General features: G+C 42.1%; 2 protein-coding genes across 9 annotated transcripts; one reads left to right on the top strand and one right to left on the bottom strand.

The window, feature by feature from the left end:
• The first annotated feature begins 4375 nt into the window (after window positions 1-4375).
• Window positions 4376-9633, top strand: METTL5 (methyltransferase like 5). Of its 8 annotated transcripts, none has more exons than XM_014954190.1 (8): window positions 4376-4816; window positions 5476-5594; window positions 6265-6379; window positions 6825-7006; window positions 7412-7494; window positions 7802-7853; window positions 8553-8602; window positions 9515-9633. In XM_014954190.1, the coding sequence occupies exons 2-8, from the start codon at window positions 5489-5491 to the stop codon at window positions 9566-9568; spliced, it is 642 nt and encodes a 213-aa protein (XP_014809676.1). In that variant the 5' UTR covers window positions 4376-4816; window positions 5476-5488; the 3' UTR covers window positions 9569-9633. The 8 variants fall into 8 exon arrangements, with proteins under 8 accessions (XP_014809676.1, XP_014809680.1, XP_014809673.1 ...); XM_014954194.1 differs by having other exon boundaries at window positions 4672-4816; window positions 5476-5588; window positions 9515-9620; XM_014954187.1 differs by lacking the exon at window positions 4376-4816 and adding an exon at window positions 4826-5048.
• SSB (Sjogren syndrome antigen B) lies at window positions 7768-14866 on the bottom strand. The gene is made up of 11 exons (XM_014954175.1): window positions 14792-14866; window positions 13357-13460; window positions 13015-13189; window positions 12774-12881; window positions 12573-12673; window positions 12277-12348; window positions 12151-12193; window positions 11274-11414; window positions 10722-10908; window positions 10417-10545; window positions 7768-9731 (listed from the first exon to the last, which is right to left on the bottom strand). Exons 1-11 carry the CDS (start codon window positions 14855-14857, stop codon window positions 9634-9636), a joined length of 1224 nt encoding a protein of 407 aa, XP_014809661.1. The 5' UTR covers window positions 14858-14866; the 3' UTR covers window positions 7768-9633.
• Between the last annotated feature and the right edge of the window lie 3772 nt (window positions 14867-18638).

The following is an 18638-nucleotide window of genomic DNA, read 5'->3' as shown; positions in this document are numbered from 1 at the left end:
TTTCCTCCAACAGATGAACTCGCTTGCTGAACTATGAGCATATGTCTAATATAAATACTTTAGAACTAAAGATCTTGCCTTCTTCAAAATATTATTAATTATCTTTGATGGAGCTGCAAAACTCTGTTTGCCCATGGCTAGATACCATATGGGAGACAAACTATTTTCACCTACTGACATATCACTGGATCTTAAAATCTATTAAACCTTGCCACAACTAAAGTTCTTAATACTTTGACAAGCAGCTACATCTACAAACTTGGATATTTCCTAAAGTCTAAATTACATTCTAGTAGATCAGACCAACTGCACTTAACTTAATAATCAAAACCACTGAAATTTGCATAGGAATCAAAAGGTTCAAAAGTGTGACAATCTGATTTTTCTAAAACAAATGAGAATTACACAAGGCACCTAAAGCAAATCACCATCCATTTACTATGCTGTATTGCAGCTTCCTTATATGAAGGCATCTGAAATAAAAAAATTAACACTCATTTATCTCTAAAAAGTAAATTATAGATTTAATTAGTAATAAAAGATTAACAGACACAACCTTATAAATCATCCAAACCAGATCCAAACCTAGACCAAACCATCTCTAGATTTACATTAGCCACCCTAAAGGAAAAGAGAAGATACGCCAGATGGTAAACTGGAGAGATTTCCTTTAGTGCAGATCAATTACCTAAGACTTCATCAGAAGTATATTTTGAGATGCATCAAATAAAAAACTCTGAACATAGAAACCAGGTAACAAGAGCCAAGAGAAACAAACTACTGCTACTATAATATTCGTATACAGTATCTACAAAAAATTTTATCTGAGCAGGCAGATGGTAGATAAAGTTCGTAAGCAGGCTCCACATTTGATTCCCTTGCTATTAATAGAAGCCTTGGCTGTGGTGGCCAAGGTTATATCGGGCTAGACATACTCTAGTTTCCTGAATCTACCATGAAGGCCACCTAACTTTAACAGGCAAAACATTACCTTTGTAATTGTGCAATTGATTTGTATACACAAAGTTCAATCAGTCTATCTAAACATGCTGCACTGAAGCAATTCAAGTCAATAGGCAAAACTGTGTGTGTGTGTGTTTGCACACATTAATGTTTTTACATTGGTTTAAGCTTAACTTTGTGTTGCACAGCAAAGTTTCTAGTTCACTTAATTGCCCTGGCTTAACATCAATTCTTTAGATAAGCAGGAGCGACCTTCTGTTGAGTGCAGGCACCCCACACACTGTCATGTGTTGTTCTCCCGTATGACCACAAGGACTGTTCAACTCAAGAGTGTTGTTTCTGAACGGATACTATGGAATTTTTTACCTAAAACGATCAAACTTCCTGAAGGGACCTACTTCACACCCAAGACAATTTTATTCCTGAGTCCTACTATTAAAAGTAATAAGCAGGGTAAGTATAATAGAAATCTGAATAGTTTTACTCCCTCAGGGTTTGCATCAGTTTATGCTGCAAATTTAACAGCATTTTTTAAATTCTTCTTTATTTATCTTATTTAATCTATCTTATTTAAGAACAGTAATTCCTCAAGAAGAAAACAGTTTAAAATAGGAAAAGACAGTTGTGAAAGCTACAAAGTCTGGGATGAGAACAGTATCAGAAGTCATTTTAATATTTACCTAAAGTAGTTGAATTTGTCTGTGCTCTATTAAAATCCTACCACTAAGAGGAGCCCTAAATCTATCCCACACTCATCACTAGAAGTGACATTAAATTTTTTATCTTACTTCTCAAGATCAAGGGGAACCGTTACTTCAGCGATACTGAGGAAAGCAGAATCACCAGAAGTTGAAGAACTTATGAATCACTTCGGCAGCAGCCCCTTGAAACCATTTAAGATCAATGAAAACAAAAGGAGGAAAATAATTCTTCCACTGGAGGGAGTCTACCAATGAGAAAAGACTCCAGCAAAAAGGAAGAATGAAGAAATGATGAAAGCAGATAGCAAAAGAAACAAAGGGGGGAAAAAAAAACATGAGAAGACACAAAGAATAAAGCCACCTCAAGGCCTAGAGCAGAATGGTGACTACAGACACAAAAAATCAGAGCCAAGACAACAACCTTCAAGACACAAAAAAAAAAAGCAGAATTAGTGAAATCTCCAAGTAGAAATGCAAAACCAGAAGGAATCCCAAGACACAGAGTGAGTGTAGCAGAATTATACATTGTAAATTTTAAAAACATGACAAGAACCAAACAAAATGTTTTAATATTTCTATTTGTTCCTAGCATTTTCTGCTAGGTATGCCACAATTCAGGATTTATTAGGAAGAGATAAGATGCCTTTTAAGAGGAGAGAATGACATCTCACCCAGGCTAAGATAATCAAGATACAGGCTATTCTAGAAAGCTAGAGTCAGAAGAGAAGCCTCCCTCAAGAACTCCAACCTGTCTCCTGGCTAAGCCTTTAGCTCCCCGGTGAATGAACAGAAACATGGGAAGCTCCAGAAAGACAACCAGTTGTGAAATTTGAAATTTAATGGCCAGGTATCACCTCCATCCACTTACTGGTCGACTGATCTTTCCTTTTACTGTTGAATACAAAGGGAACAAAGAGGGATATAATGAGGTATCACATTCTTCTTTCTGAAGGTGGTACCATTTTCTCCTTTCACATTCTGACCAGGTACCAAACTCTTGCCTCCAGCAGGTCTGCACGCTCACAGAACACAAGAGACATTTGACCTCCCTAAACCCCTACCCTGTTTGTACCCATCCAAGAGCGACCAAATTCCTCGACTGAAAGCTGAGAATAGCTAAACCAGAAGGCCAGACGAACTGCAGACTGGGGAAGCACAGAAAAATGGCTCCCTCTTACTCCATCTGTTCACTCCAGCACATTTGCCCACATGAAGTCCAAAAGTATTTGGACAGACTTCAGGGCTGGCTGTGCTAGGCCAAGGCTGGGAGGGGACAGGTACTGCCCCACATGCCCTCCCTCCGCCTTATCGCCTTCCCTGGAGGCGGGAGCTCGGTGCAAGGGCAACCACATTTGCATTAGCCTCCTAAAAAAAACAACAAACAAACCACCACACAAACCAGGCACACACGCATCAACAAAGAAGGAGGAAGCCACCTCGCCGGACCCTCGCCCGGGGTCGGCGTCAGCCCCGCCTTCCCTCCCGGCAGCCGGTACCGGCTGCCGGGAGGGAAGGCGGGGCTGACGCCGACCCCGGGCGAGGGTCCGGCGAGGTGGCTTCCTCCTTCTTTGTTGATGCGTGTGTGCCTGGTTTGTGTGGTGGTTTGTTTGTTGTTTTTTTTAGGAGGCTAATGCAAATGTGGTTGCCCTTGCACCGAGCTCCCGCCTCCAGGGAAGGCGATAAGGCGGAGGGAGGGCATGTGGGGCAGTACCTGTCCCCTCCCAGCCTTGGCCTAGCACAGCCAGCCCTGAAGTCTGTCCAAATACTTTTGGACTTCATGTGGGCAAATGTGCTGGAGTGAACAGATGGAGTAAGAGGGAGCCATTTTTCTGTGCTTCCCCAGTCTGCTCCCCGCCCGACAGCAGGCAGCGGCACCACTCCAGCGCCTCGGCCGCCGCCTCGCCGCCGCCCGGGCCCGCCGCGGGAGCCAGCACCCGCTCCAGCAGCGCCCGCAGCTCGCCCGCCGCCGCCGCTCCGCTCTCGCCGCCCAGCGCCGTCTTCAGCTCCGCCGCCTTCGCCCACTTATCCCGGCCGCTGGCGCCGGCCCCCGCCATGATGGGAAACTGAGGAGCCGTTACGGCTGCGCCAGGCTCCCGGCTCTGGGGGTCCCCCCCCCCACCCCCGCCCCCCTCTCTCCCCTCCCAGCGGCGCCTCCCTCTCGCGATAGCCGCGGAACCGGCGCCCTCTCCGCCGCCCGCCCGCTCCCTCCTCCTGACACTGCCTCTCCCCTCCCCTCCCCTGACATTACCCCTCCTCTTCCTCTGCCCTCCCCGCCGGCCCGGGCACCGCGCAGGTGCGCCGCCGCCCCACAAAATGTCGGCCCCCGTTCGTTGCCATGAAACTTCGTTCCAGGGCGGCGGCGGGCACGGCAGGGCAGGGGCGGCCTGACCGCCCTTCGCCTGGAGGACCCACCTGGAGGGGCCGGCGCCCCCGGCGGCAGCGGAGTCGTCTTTGTTACCGGGCCGCTCCTCCGGCGAGGCGGCTGCCGGGAAGCGAAGGCACCGCGCCGGTGTGCCCGACCGCGGGGGTCCCGCCGGGCTGAGGCGGCGGCTCTGAGGGCCGGGGACGCGGGAAGCACCTTGGAGACCCACGGGCAGCCCCACTAGCGCGGCGGGGGCGGCACCGCACCGCGCTGGGGACCCCCCTCCGGTGGCCGGGGCCACCCGCAGCCCCGCGCCCTGAGGGACCGGGGAGCCTCTGCTCGCTCCCGGCGGGAGAGAGTGTGTTTGGATGCGAGTTCCCGTAGCTTTACATGCGGATCAACAGTTTTAAATAGATTTTCAACTCTGTAATGGAAGAAATTATTTTAACAAAACCCAAACTCTAACCCTGTCCCTCAAAGAAAGTAACGTTTACTCTGACAGCCACAAGACGCCCGAGGCGGACGCCGCTCTGCTGGCCGTGCCGCCCTGTCTCCGACGGCCGCCCGCCTCCCGGTGACCGGCGGAGCGGCCCCTCAGGGCAGGGAATGGCGGGCGCGCGGCGCGGCGGGTCTCCCCCCGGGGAGGAAAACATGAGAAAAGTCAGTGAATCTCTTAATTTCCTCTCAAGCACCGTCCTTCCCGCCGGACCGGCAGAGGTCCCTCTCCGCGCTGAGGGGACGCACCCGGGGGCCGGGCTTTCACCGGCTCCCAGTGGCGGTGACGCATAAGGTTGTAACGAAACGTATCACGTTCATAGTGCGTGACGGGTCTCAGCCGCGGGTGACAAGAAGGGGAAAGTTCCGCTGCGTTTCACGCCCCGCACCTCCCCGTTCTCCCGGGACCGGTCGGTAGCCCTGCCTCAGGGGCGGGGCGCGGCGCCGGGGGTTGGCTCGGGGCGCGGCGGAAGTGCTCGCCGGAGCTCGGCCCGGCCCGGCCCCTCAGCCTGCCCTGCCGGGCTGCGGTGAGTGGCGGCGGTGTCACGGCAGGGGGTGGAGGTGTGTGTGGGCCTGCGGCTCCGCCGGCGAGGGTCGGGCGAGCGGGGTAGGTGGTGGAGCTCCCCCGGGGCTCGGTTGCTGCTCCGCTGAGGGCCGGACGCCTCTCTGGGCGGCGGGCGGGGCCTGGCGGTAGGAGCGGAGCGCCGGGCTGAGGGGCCTCCGAAGCGGGAGCCGGTTACCGGCGGTGCTTTAGGAAAGGGGCTGCCGCGGCCCGGGAACGGCCTCCCGTTAGCCGGCCCCGCGCTTGTGTCTCCCCCGGTGATGGGAGGGCCGTCAGCTGGATCCCTGAAACCCCTGCAGGGAACACCTGGGAGACGGAGAGGAGCATTTAAGTGTAAAATAATATGTAGTTTATTTATGTCATTGCAACTGATTACACGTTATTTTCCTCAGTTAAACCGTAAACATGAAGCTTAAAGAACTGGAAAGCTGTCTTCAACAAGTCGATTCTTTTGAAAGTCCAAAACTACTCCTTGAGCAGTACCCAACAAGACCTCACATCGCAGGTAGAGGTGACCGACAGCACCGGTGTCTCTTCTAATAGTTCTTAATCAGCACTTTAAAATTATTACCAAAAAAAAAAAAAAAGTGTTTCTACTGCATTATCTCATTTGAACCATTTACACCGAAAAGTAGTTGAGAAATTGTATCCGGCAGGAATGTAATTAATTGTTTTTTAATGAACTGTTGATTTCTTTTCATTAGAAGTACACTCTTAATGTACAATCAAAAAAATCAAGTATATTGATTTAAAGGATAATGTTGTGATGGAAACATCTTAACCTGTAAATGAGAAAGCTGAAATGGACTTATTTCATGATGTACAAGAAACAGTAAAAGCGTATTTAGATACTCATCCATACCCTAGTTATTATTTTTCCAATTTTTACATCTATTGTTTTCCCCCAAACATAGAGGCATACTTTTTCCACAAACAATACTCACAGATCTATGTGTATTCTCTTTACCAAAGATTTAGAGTTCTGTAACTCATCAAGCTGATTTTGAGTTGTTTTCACATATAAATGAAAAAGAGAATTACAGGCAATGAGAACATCTTTGTATTGCAAGAAACCCTTACTTCATAGTTTTCTGAAGGCAGACATAACTTTTCTTGATTAATCAGAGGCATATTTGATATTGACCTGTGATTTTTGTGTTTTGTTGTTGTTTTTTATCCAGCATGTATGCTTTATACAATTCACAATACTTTTGACGATATTGAAAACAAAACAATTGCAGATTTAGGATGTGGTTGTGGCATGCTCAGCATTGGAAGCACAATGTTAGGAGCAGGGTAAGTATTTAATACTAAGTTCTGGTTGTGTTTTTTTCTTGCACAGAAGAGTAGCAAATAAGATTAGAACACAGAACAATGCTGAACAAAACTAATTTTAGGTATTTAATCTGGTGCATAATGAGGCTATTTAATATGTGTAGACAGTCAGTAATCATTCAAGTAGTGGAAGAGATGGACAGTTGCCATGAATTTTGAAGTCATAACATTTGCTTTCCCCTGAAGCACTAAATGAACAAATGAAACTTCCTTCACAAACTTATTTGGGAAAGGGCAACAGAACTACTTGCATTTTTATCAGCACTGAATTTATAGCATATGTTTGTTGCATTTCCTACATAAAATGAGTTGTGTGCACAGATCCTCTTAACTCTTCTATACAATTTAAACGCCATTTCATTTTGCAAGAGACTAATATGTGGCACTTTTTTTTGTTTTTTAATAGATTGTGTGTGGGGTTTGACATAGATGCAGATGCACTGGAAATATTTAATAGCAATATTGAAGACTTTGAGCTCACAAACATCGACATGGTTCAGTGCGATGTCTGTTCTTTATCTGACAGCATGGCAGAGGCTTTTGATACAGTTATTATGAACCCTCCATTTGGCACCAAGCATAATAAAGGTTGGTAATTTTGAAAGTCAGTTAGAAATTATTAGGAATGAAATAGCAAAAGAAACACTTTTCGATGAAACATCTCCCTTCTTTATCTCAATTACCTATTGTAATTACCTAGTTTTGCTGATCTGGAATCAGTTTCCTAAGTACAAATCAACAACTTCAGCATTGCAATCAACAATTGCTGAGTTTGAAATAAACAATACTAGCTATTTCATATCCCTGTAATTTTTCTCTCTCTTAGTAAATGCAATTGGGTAAGTTTTAGAAATACATTCTGTACCTTTATGTATTCAGTGCTGTTTCTCAAATAGCTATTACTCCAGGAAAATTGAAGCGTGAAGCAGGTATTTAAATCCTTTAGTTTAAGCTTGTGTCTAACAGTTCTAATAATTTCAACATTTCTTTTAGGAATGGATATGATTTTTCTGAAAACTGCTTTACAAATGGCAAAAACAGCTGTATATTCCCTTCACAAAACTTCAACACGGCAGGTAAGTCCTTCATTTTAGTAGGGAAAACATTAATCAGGCAATGAAGTAGCTGGCGTTTAATGATGCTGTCTTATAGCTTCATTGATTTGTTCACACCTTTACGTGGTAGGAGACTTGTTTGAGGTAAATACTAATCATGTTGAATAACCGGGATGGCACATACATCAAGAGAAGTATGTGATCTAATGTTTCAGCTTGGAAAACAAAAGCACAGGAGACTTCTTAAATAAGTACAGGGGCGTAGATGTTTATATGACACCACAGAAAAAGAGCTTTTAAATTTATTTGTATCTATTTAATATTGTAGCACATTCAAAAGAAAGCAGATGAATGGGAAGTGAAGATGGAAGTCATAGCAGGTAAGATTAATTTGTTGTTCAAGAAAAACAAAAGAAAGAAACTGTTTGTTTGGGGATAATACCTGTAACACTACCAGCCAGTCTTATCGGCCTGAGGTAAATTTAAGTGTGATTTATCATTGAAAATGATAAATGACACAGGTCTTTAAGCAGCTTTTTTTTTTTTTTAATACCTTGCTACTTGGCTAGAATACAAGCCGGCACAAAGTAAAGCTCTAAGGAATAAATATTCTGTGCAGAACTAGAGTTGGATTTTTCCCTGGACTAGATTTTGCCTCAGAGCAGAAGTCACCTACCTTCCTGCTTCGTAAGGTGATTGTTGCAGAATTACAACAGCAAAGTACAGGTCAGTTCTGACACAAAAACGCATCCTGTCCTTACAGGCACCTAAATATTTTTTTGACAGTTGTTCAGGTATCTTCCCAATTCTCAAATATCGCCAGCTGGATGTTTTATACAGTCATACAGCTTGAGACATGGAAATTGCACAAATGCTTGGAACACAACTGCATTTCAGCCATCCACATACTGTGTGATGTAGTTGGCTTAAATCTCCAGTCATGACCTAGTCCAGAGGTTAACACAGTTATCCAGTCAGGGGGCAACAGAGGTGGGCAATACAAGAACATGGCTGTGGGGTGTAACTCAACTGACTGACAGTCACCCTAGCGTAACAAGTGTTCTTCGTACTGTTCACAGAACTTCGGTATGACCTACCAGCATCATACAAGTTCCATAAGAAGAAATCAGTAAGTATAAACCCTAACACAACTGAGAAAATGCATTATCTTGTACTAGACAGATAAATAAATTCTATTTAAGAAAATTTAAGTTTTAGGGCTGTACGTACTGGATGAGGAATGCTCACAGCATCACAAATATTAAAGCCAGCACTGCAACTAGATGCGAAGAAGCTGAGGGTAGCCTCCTTGACTCAACTTCAAATAGCTATTTGCTTGATCCCGCCTGCAGCTGGAATTTAGCCTGAATTAAGTAATGAAGGCCAAAGTAGCCAGGATTTTATAGCTGCAGCATTATTTCAGTGTTTTATGCTCTGCACTGCAAGTAGCTACAGCCAGTGAAATCCCTCATAGACCATTCTAGGGGGGTAGGAGGAAGCTGTGTGCTTCATCCCACAACACAGGATTGACCCAGGATGCTAGAGGAGGGCAAGTTCCTGGGTGCTGAATGCTGGCCTAGGAGACATTTATCCCATCAGCACAAGGGAAGTGGAGGGAATCCTAAAGTAGACGGAGCAAGATGTGAAGAATGTTAGGTATGCTGAGTAGCAAAGGCTAGAAGTTCTATTCAGCTGTACCTGATGACTTGAACTTAAATGATGGAAGTCTGTACTTTAGCTTTGCTACTTCAAGGTTACAGCTTTATACTACATTAACATCCAGGCTTGAGTAGTAAGGAGTTTGAAGTTCTGAATTTATTGGCAGCTGCTATTTTAATATAACTGCAAGATTACAAAGTCCAGAACCTTTTACATTTGAACGAGGAGCCAGAGAAGTTGAGAGGATCTGACAGTATAAACAAAACTATAAATATAAAAGAACTTTCCAGGGTGGTATGTTAAGAGTAAGCATGCTTTTTTAACAAAAAAAAAAAACCAACAACCTGTAACCCAACAAAATGAAGGTTTCCTGTCATTGTAGGTTGACATTGAAGTGGATTTCATTAGATTTTCTGCCAAGAAACTCCTGAACTGAGGCGTGTCTTTAAAACCTTTTGAAAATGGAACAATAAAACCAATTATTTTTTTTTTATTTCAGTATTACTGATCTCCATCTCCGTTTTCTGTTTTGAGTTGTTTTGATGCAGGTTCTTCTTTTTCTGTTTCCTCTAGTGGTCTTTTCTTGGGACTTGCTGGTTCTGCAAGATTGAATAGGTAGTATTTATAGTAAAGGAAAGCATTTCAGTATTACCAGAAATCTTCTGAAAAAACAAACCCTTCCTACTATCTCAGTTCACGGATGAGTCCTAGTTTATCCAAAACCACTGCTATGCTAAAGGGTTTACTTATTGCTGCAACTTAGAACTTTTAGATGTTCTAATACACCAACTTTGAACAACTTCTTTCCTGTATAATTTTACAGCAGATAAGATGAAGGAATACAATCTAATAAGAATAGGTTTCCCTAGGGTTTGTTTAAGCTGGTGACACATCTAATGAACAGAAACTTAGCTCTTCATCTTCTCCAAGCTAAATACCAATATGCTGAATAGCCTTCTCGTATCCTCCAGGAAGACTCTCACTTGAGACTGGGTCTGTACAGTTGAGTAATGTTGCCAACAACTACCATCTTTCAATGCAGAACGCTTTAAAGAGCCCTGTAGCACAGACTCAGCTATCTAGTCATTATTTTAATATGCTTTTTGGACAGTTGTGGAAGGAATCAAGCAGAAGACCCTTAAAGTTACCTTACTGATAATGACAGAGGACAAAAATAGTACAATGTAGGGCAAGATCTGAAACACTTGTAAGAAACATGGGTACTTCTCCAGAAAGTAGCTCCATATACTAAAGAAGCTGCTTCCAGTGCACAGAACGACATACCTGTTTTAGTATCATCTTCGCCACCTTCTTCTTCATTGTCAAACTTTATTTTCTTCCCCTGAAACTGTACTTTCCCTTTGTGTGCACCTTGAGGTACCTTTCCTCCTCTTCCTTTTCCTTTCATTTTGCTTAACGTGGGGATATAAGAGATGTAAGATGTCAATAACTTTGTATCATTTGTCTTTAAACTGGCAAGTTCAAAAGAATGCTTTACATTTAGTCAGTGCTTAGTATGTATTCACTATTTACAGTTTCACACAATGCCATTTCTAGGACATTATAAATGCTTAAACCAATGAAAGGAGGACCTTTTGTTTTCTGTTTCAGTAATTCTTGCTGATCTTCCAGTATTTTTTTCAGAGCTTCTTTCTCTGCATCTCCTTCTATCACCTCCCATGTAACATCCTTGTTCCGAAGCTGTAAACTTCCGTTATGCGCTGCTTTGGCTTTTTCCAGGGCTTCTTTTGCAATATCCTTAAATAGGATAATTCCCTTAAAAAGAAGAGTGGCATTTGCACTTAAATCTTTCTGTGAAAGCATTCAGCTAGAATAATGAACAACATATCCTGTTCGGTACTTCAAGTTTTTTTACTCTTGCATGACATAAAATATGCCTAGACTGCAGCAAAACCCTCAGACTGTCCTGACAAACATTCTCAGTTTTGAACTGAGAAGGCTGGAACCTTTATCTGTTTTTTTGAAAGGTTATAGGAATAATTTAATAATCTAAATCATCTGCAATTCCAAAAGTGAAATAAGTAATTTCTTATTTGATTACATAATAGAACAAGCATTTAATCATTCAGTTTCAAACTTTAATACGGAGATCTTAACTCCTTGACCAAGATTCTACTGACCTCCTTTGCACCTCTGACAAAGTGTATCCATTTGATTTCTCCGTGATTAGAAAATACATCATGGAGATCTTCTCTGCATGTTTGATCATCTAGATCACCAGAGAACTTCAAAAGACATCCTGTCTTTTCTTCCAGAGACTTCTAAATGAAATTTAAAAAAAAACAAACACATTTTTATTGAAGAGCCAAGCTTGAATATTCCCCCCCCCCCCCACCCCAATCCTATGACTATTAAAACACGACAGTGATAAATGAGCAATTAAAGTCACTCCCCGCAGCACCATCAGTAACCCAAGCGGTCTTCCTACAGAGTTTATTTATGCTGATGTCCAAGTCTTGCAGGGGGTGTGTGTCCCCCCTCTTTTTTTTTCTTCCCCTTTTTAAAATTTTCTTCGCTTACTGTAATACATTTTTGTGAAACTTATGATTCCTTTCCTGTAAGAGAGTTACACTCTTTAAATTCTACAAAACAGATTTCTGAAGGCTGAAAATCTGTATAATACTGATTAAATCCTTACTGAATCTTTCAGCTATCCCAGAAGAACAATCATCTCAATGGTGCATTTAGTATCACTTCTGAACAGGTGATTGCTTGCCTAATAATTTAAATTCAGGAAAGGATCCTTTAAACAAAAATTAGTCTCTTGAAAATAAGATTAAATACCATGACAAAACAAAGCCTCACTGTAGGTTAGTTGGAAAAGCTGAAGTGACTTTCTAGCAAGTGCTCTGTGTTACAGAATTTCAAACTGGATATCCTACATGTCAGCTTTACAAAATGTAGCTGCAGGAGCACGTTTGTTACATGTGGATTGAAAATCCTTACAAAGGCAAGCGCTACATGGTTTTCAGGTATAGAGATTTAAGAAACCCATACCATTTCAGCATCTGCTGCTTGTTTCTGTTTTTCTTCTTTTTCCCTGTAGAAAAGTTACATTAGTTAGAGTTGGTTCAAGTGTGGTCAGGTGAACAAAAAAAGGCACTTCAACTGATAATGACTTACTGTTTAGCTCTTGCTTTGGCTTCTACTTTGTTTTGTTTCCTTTCCTCATTCTTCTTTGTACAATACTCCTCCCTTTAACAGAATATTAGTGGAGTTAATACCACTAAAAATATTACATTATAATTACTTTATAAGACAGCAGTAGCCAAGAAACAGTTGTGATGCCAGTCTCCAAAAGGTACAGCTCTCAATATCTGTCCAACAGTGCAGAAACTTACACTCTTGGCACAAGCCAGGTTCTTGTCTAAATCCACCCTTGACCATTACTAGTTCATAGATCAGTTAAATGGACTTACTTGAAAAGTACGATCAGCTCTGTGTCTTTGTACTTTTGGTTTGGGATCTCCGTGAACTTCTTAGCAGACTCAACACTATCGAAAACTGCAAATATTGAGCCCTGTTAAATGGCAAGAGACATTTAGCATTAGAGTCATTGAAGAGAATGTTGTCCAGGGGTGGACCCTGCCCCAGGTCTAACTGTTCATCGCAAGAGCTACCTTAAATGTTCTCTGCAATGTTCTTCTCATTTGAATGTTTTCAACTGGACCTTTATCCTCAAGCCATTCTTTGATATCATCAAGAGTTGCATCTAGTGGAAAGCCTTTCTGCAAGACAGCAACAAGCTTTAATTATATGCAACCAACTGACAGTCAGAAATTATAAGTATGAGCTTTACTTAGATGGTTTTCAGTTGAAGTCATGCAGAACAGCACAGAGCAAAGGAAGAAGTTTACTTACAACATACACAGATCTGTTTTTAATTGCAGCCTTATACTGGTCATTTAATTCAGGAAGGGGTTTATTTGGAGATCTTCTGATTTTAGTTTTGTCTTCATTTATTTCCATTAAACCAGTCTTGGATTTTCTTAGTGCTTCTACAATAACACTAAAATCTTTTGAAAGGCGACTTAACCTGTCGAGTAAGCAGAGACACATTATTACAAATACACAGGCAAAGCTGAAGCCAAATGTTAAAACAGCAACAGGGGTTGTACATGCAGAGCAGGGACATTTGGCCCCAAATAGAGATAAATAGCTGAAAGTCACCCTTCCAACCAGATTAGTTGTACTTTGTTTTACCTGTTGAATTTGATCATGACTTCTAAAGGCACCCAGCCATCATCTTGTTTGATCTGTTCCTTTAGGAACTTGTCTCTTGGTAGATTGTGATTGCCAAAGTAGTACTGCAAAAAAGAAAGAGGAGGAAGGCAGGGAAAGAAGTGTCTTTGAATGTTCAGTCTTAAAAGCTTGTTTTTATCTGACAACTTACAGCAATGGATTGAGACATACCAAAATTCATTAATCTCAAGAATTAGAAATTCTGAAATTATTGCTTCCTGCTTTAATGTGACACTTGTCCAAAAGCCAACTGTTAACATGTAAGCTTGTAAAAAACTCAGTGCTTCATCCAGTGGGACTAAATGAGGCAAAGGGAGACTGCAGTTTTGTTTAGGAAAGGCACGAAGCTTATTCTGTTAACATAATTAATCATCAACCTGACCAAGCTCCAAAGTGTCAAAAGCCAAATTTGTCACCAACAGATTTGGGTTTTAATTCTTATTTAAGAAATGTATAAGCAAGAACATTGTATTTGCCACACCAAGACATTATACACGTAGAGTTGAGTTTCTAGGTCTCATTCCAGAAAATACTGTAAGATAAATAGATTGGTTTTATTTTAATTTACTGTTCTCATTTTGATCACGACCAGCATGGGAAGACAATTCAGTACAAGACAGACAAGATCGCTTCTTTTGCTTACCACCAGTCATCTAACTGGAGTAAAATACTTGAAGCCACAGGTTAAGTTGGAGAGTTTCCACCAATATCATTGCGCTTTAAAAAGTCAGCGCAGGCTTTACAACAATACCTCTCCTTCTAGTATACCTCAAACTCACATTACCACAAGTCTAGCTTTGTCAACTATTTTTTCCTCAATCTCTGCATTTTGTTTTGTTTCCCCCAAGCCCCCCTCCAAAAATAATGACTGCAGCTCCATATGCTAATGAGAATTCACATGCAGCTGTATTTTTGTCCTTCAGGGAAACATTTTTGTTCTAGGTGTCATTTGAAGTGATGTCCTCAGTTTTCCATTGTAGGGTAACCCTCCAAGCCTCTTCCCAAGTAGGACAATTTTTGTGTGTGCCTCTTCCTCAATTAAGTCATACAGAATTAAATGCATCTTTGTATTTGCATAGATAGAATAACAAATGAACACAGTAATTGTTTAATGATACATTCACTTGCTAGAGCACCTAAAACACTAGCAAGTTACACATTTTGTGTTTTTAAATGGTGGTCTTACAGGCAACTCTCAGTAAGTATAATTTCCAACTTAGACAACAATTATGTATTATATGAAAGTATTAAATACCTGTCATAGACCTGTGACAGGCATCTTTTAACTGACTTTTTTTAGTTTTCTGAAGTTAACTTCCCATTAGCCAAGTCCCTACCAATGAACAACTCAAAAACTGCATCTCAGTCCAAATCCCAAACTATGAACTGAACTTACCTCAATTTGCTGACAGATTTTGCTTTCCAAAATAGACATATTTTCACCATCTCCATTTTCAGCCATTTTCACCAGCTGTGTTGAAGAGAACATAGAGCAAATGCATTAAGTATTGAATAGTACATTTTACAGACATATGTTCATATAGTATTGCATTTCACCTTTCACCACAGCATCATCTAAACGAGAACAGATAAATTCTTTAACCATACATTTATGCTTGTGAGCCATCTGTAAACAAAACTCCAAGGGGAAACTATGAAACAACTGGAAAAAAAAAACCCCAAGTAAAATACTTTGGTTGCGGCAGCATTTGGTAGCCTACAGCCAAGATAAGTAAAAACACGCTTGCACTTCACAGAATTATTTGTTATTTATCTTTTTCTAGGCACAGATCCTCAGTTGGTACCTAACAGCAACAAACCTGAGAGCCAATAACATTTGTACTTGAAGTCAAATCAAACGTCTCCTCTCTAGGCAAAACATCAATAACAAGAATTGTTTGACATTCCTAAATAGGTATAATTAGAACCTTTTCTGAAATTTCTGCCTCCTAATTAATCTTTGAAAGTTCAAGGAACTTACTGGGGGTATGAAAAAATACCTGCATTTACTAGTACATCCTAAAGGTGTCTAGTTCTCTCCTTTACAAATTGTCTTTACTGCAGTTCTGTCTGATTACAGAATCAGGCACCTTTGATAGGAGGTAAGATGTTTTAACTTGAAAGTAACTTTGCCCCTTAACTGGCATTAAGCATATAATCCCACTACATCAGATACAGTCACTATGTGCTCTAGAAGGTTGGTAAGAAAGCAGCTACTGGCCAGAAAGTTAACTGGGATCAGAAAATATCTACCTAGTTGCTCTTAAGATAAGGACAGAGTGCAAAGAGTAATCCTTGAGGAAAAATGCAGCTTTATAAAGCTGTCAGAAATTGGTTTGAATTCAGTCTTGACCTTCTGTCTCCCTTTGGTCACTATCACACTTGTTAAATCCAGCTACAGAAGATGAAGCAGCTTCCTGACCCTCAGTTACCCTAGTTCACAGATCAGGGATCACTATGGCTACTGGTAAAGACGGGTTTGCACTCCTGTCTTGCACAGTTTATTGGGAGATTTACACGTACACATTCTGCTCTTCTGCCACTCACAGGACAGTAACATCTTTCAAAGCATCAAGATGACTGACAATGCAGAAGCAGGGAAAACTCCCCTGAGACTCCCTTGTCACAGGAAATTATGTTCTTTATCAGGACACCCGCCTGGCAGCCCCATCTTATTTTAGTGGTTTAATTCACTGATCACCATTCAGCCCACTGCAGTCTGCAGTATTCCCCTTTCCTTCTCTTCCTGATCTCGAGCTACGTTACATCCTTTCACTTGCTTGTAATTCTTTTTCATCTAGGCACTTACAGCCTTAAAATTTGCATCCTGGTCTCCACTAGTGGCCTTCCACCTGTACTTAACATTGTAACACTCTTTACAGGATGATTTCAGTGTTAGCTGACAGCTGTGCTCAGAGCGTGATCCGTTTGTCTCTACAGCACTGTACAAAAATCCAGGCCATGTAACACCAGGTAACAGTTGCTGTTACTTAGAGATGTCTCACATTAGCCACCCTGACTACAGGAGACTTAATTAGCACCAACACCTCAATGTGGCAGTGACCTGTCTTAACGCTCCCTTGCGATGTTGTCCCCAACACCTGACTTGTGAAAGAAATTGGTGCTCTAATTGACAGTATACCTAATGTGGTGTAATTATTGGCAGTCCATGGGGTAGTCTCAGCTTTTTCCCTTGGATCAACTAATGGATCACACTCCTTGTGTGCTACTGTAACACCCGATCCAACAGAAGTTAATCCCCCTGAAGAAAGGGAAGAACAGTTCCACTAGATAAATATATCGCTGACTTGATTCAGCTTGTAGAAAACACAAGTGATGGAGCCGTGAGGGCAGGGAGCCAAGAGGAGAAAAAAAAAATAATTAAAAAAAAAATCAGAAAAACCTTTCCGTGGCAGCAAGCAGTTGTAGTAGGTTAGATTTGACATCAAACTATATCCTCCAGGTCAAAAAAAAGAAAAGTACCAAATGGCAGCTATGTGTATTTTGGTATTCTCAAACCTTAATTTGGTGATTTAACTCACATTGCAAAGTCTTCTCCAGGTGTGGCAGATTTTTTAAGCACTGGGCAACATACTTAAGTAAACCATTTTTTTCTGGGTGCTTTCCCCAGTACAGCTCAATTAATGCTTAAGACAACATACTAATTTACTAAGAGATGTGGAAAAATGCTGCTCTCTTGTATATTCTGAGGAAAAAATTAATTTGTACTTTAGTTGTGTACGCTGTTTTAAGAAAAATGCATTATGTTTGGAACAGAGACAATCTGCAGGTGCACACTGAAATACAGACTGAGCTGAGAGAGGAACCTTCCCTCACCACCTTCCATTTGGCCTCAAGTACACTGGCAAGAGTGAGCCGAGTGGAGACAGCTGCTTCATAGTGTGAAACACAGACCAGCCTCCAAGTGGGCTCTATCCACTCGCTCCTTCAGCAGCCTTTGCTGTTTCACCTGGCATATTGAATAACGCACAGATTTCTTGGAGCAAGTTTTCCCTTCATACAAGCATTTGTTTAGAACTTGGGGCCTTTTGGCTGCATGCTGTCAAATTCACCAGCAGTTCTACCCCAGTTAACAAGGTGAGGATTACACAGAGGCAGCACGTCTGAGGCAGTACAGTTACAAGAGACTCCGCTTATAAAGCTGTTGACTTTGCTTTGTTTAGAGAGAACACCCCCCCAGTCTGTCCAGGGTAGCCTGGCTCTTCTGGCCTTGCCAAAAACCACACCAGTGTGAAATACACAGGACAGCTGCCTTTTTCTGCTGGATACCCAAGGAGCTATTAAGAAATGCCAAGATAATAGTGCTGTGAAACACCAACAGAAGAACATACGCTTTGTCTTCACCTAGCTTCTGCCACCTAAACTCCTTCAGCTTTGGTATACCCTCAAATACTTCCCTAGCTCTCCCAGTCTGCCTCACCCCAGCTGGGTTAGGCAGATAGCCACCACCAGCAGCTTGCCTTCCACATAGTACAGCTCAGCTCCATCACTAAGAAGAGATGAAAAACAAAGTCTATTTCCTTAGCAGTATTTTCAAGGTAAAAACTCAACTGTACAGAAGGGTAAAACACCACAAGACCTGGGAGAAGTCCTTCAGATTAAGCCTTACACCTGGAAAAGATTTTCTAGAAAGCACCCATTCAGCTGCAAGTAACAATTAAGACAGACACGAGCTTGCCATACGTGGAGCTCAGTTCAGACACTGACCGAGCTGTAACCTATTTAGAATAAAAGCAGAAGCAGCCTTCTAATTTGAGAGAAATTCTATTCTTGCTGCACATGCTCACTCCAGCCTCTTTAGCTCAGTCATTTGGCACAAGCTGGTCTTCTGGATCCAGCTTCCAGATCGATAGTTTTCAGTCACTGTGCAGCAATGAAGACTGATAAAAAGCTGGCTCCACTGAAGAACGGTCACAGTCTGAGCAGCAAAATCCTACATAAGATTTTATTAGAAGTGCTTTCTTAGTAGGCCATACTGACTTGTTCCTTCTGTGTGCCAACAGCCTGTATCAGCACCGCTGAAAATGAAAACAAGTTAAGAGAACACAAGTAGGCATGAGACTTAAATTACAAACTGAGAAGGACAGTCAGGCCCCTTATCTAGAACAGTTTGATCCCGTGCTAGAGTAGCGAGATAATCCCAAAAGAACTCCCAAAAGTGGCTTTTCATCTTATCAGTCGCTTTAGTTTCAAGGTCCGGACAAAGCTTACTCGCTGTAATA

The sequence above is a fragment of the Calidris pugnax genome, unplaced genomic scaffold, assembly GCF_001431845.1.
Source record: "Calidris pugnax isolate Ruff unplaced genomic scaffold, ASM143184v1 scaffold103, whole genome shotgun sequence".
Lineage (NCBI taxonomy): Eukaryota > Metazoa > Chordata > Aves > Charadriiformes > Scolopacidae > Calidris > Calidris pugnax.
The sequence above is the reverse complement of the archived record's forward strand: the minus strand, read 5'-3'. Positions and strand labels throughout refer to the sequence as shown.

Bases quoted from the DNA above. Each gene is read 5' to 3' on its own strand.
- METTL5 (XM_014954190.1), top strand. From the start codon at position 5,489: ATGAAGCTTAAAGAACTGGAAAGCTGTCTTCAACAAGTCGATTCTTTT. The intron at 7,854-8,552 runs GTAAGATTAATT...TACTGTTCACAG, and splicing joins GAAGATGGAAGTCATAGCAG to AACTTCGGTATGACCTACCA. The intron at 8,603-9,514 runs GTAAGTATAAAC...CTGTCATTGTAG, and splicing joins AGTTCCATAAGAAGAAATCA to GTTGACATTGAAGTGGATTT.
- SSB (XM_014954175.1), bottom strand. From the start codon at position 14,857: ATGGCTGAAAATGGAGATGGTGAAAATATGTCTATTTTGGAAAGCAAA. The intron at 10,909-11,273 runs GTCAGTAGAATC...CTTCTTTTTAAG, and splicing joins TTGTCAGAGGTGCAAAGGAG to GGAATTATCCTATTTAAGGA. The intron at 10,546-10,721 runs CTCCTTTCATTG...TCCCCACGTTAA, and splicing joins GAAACAGAAAACAAAAGGTC to GCAAAATGAAAGGAAAAGGA.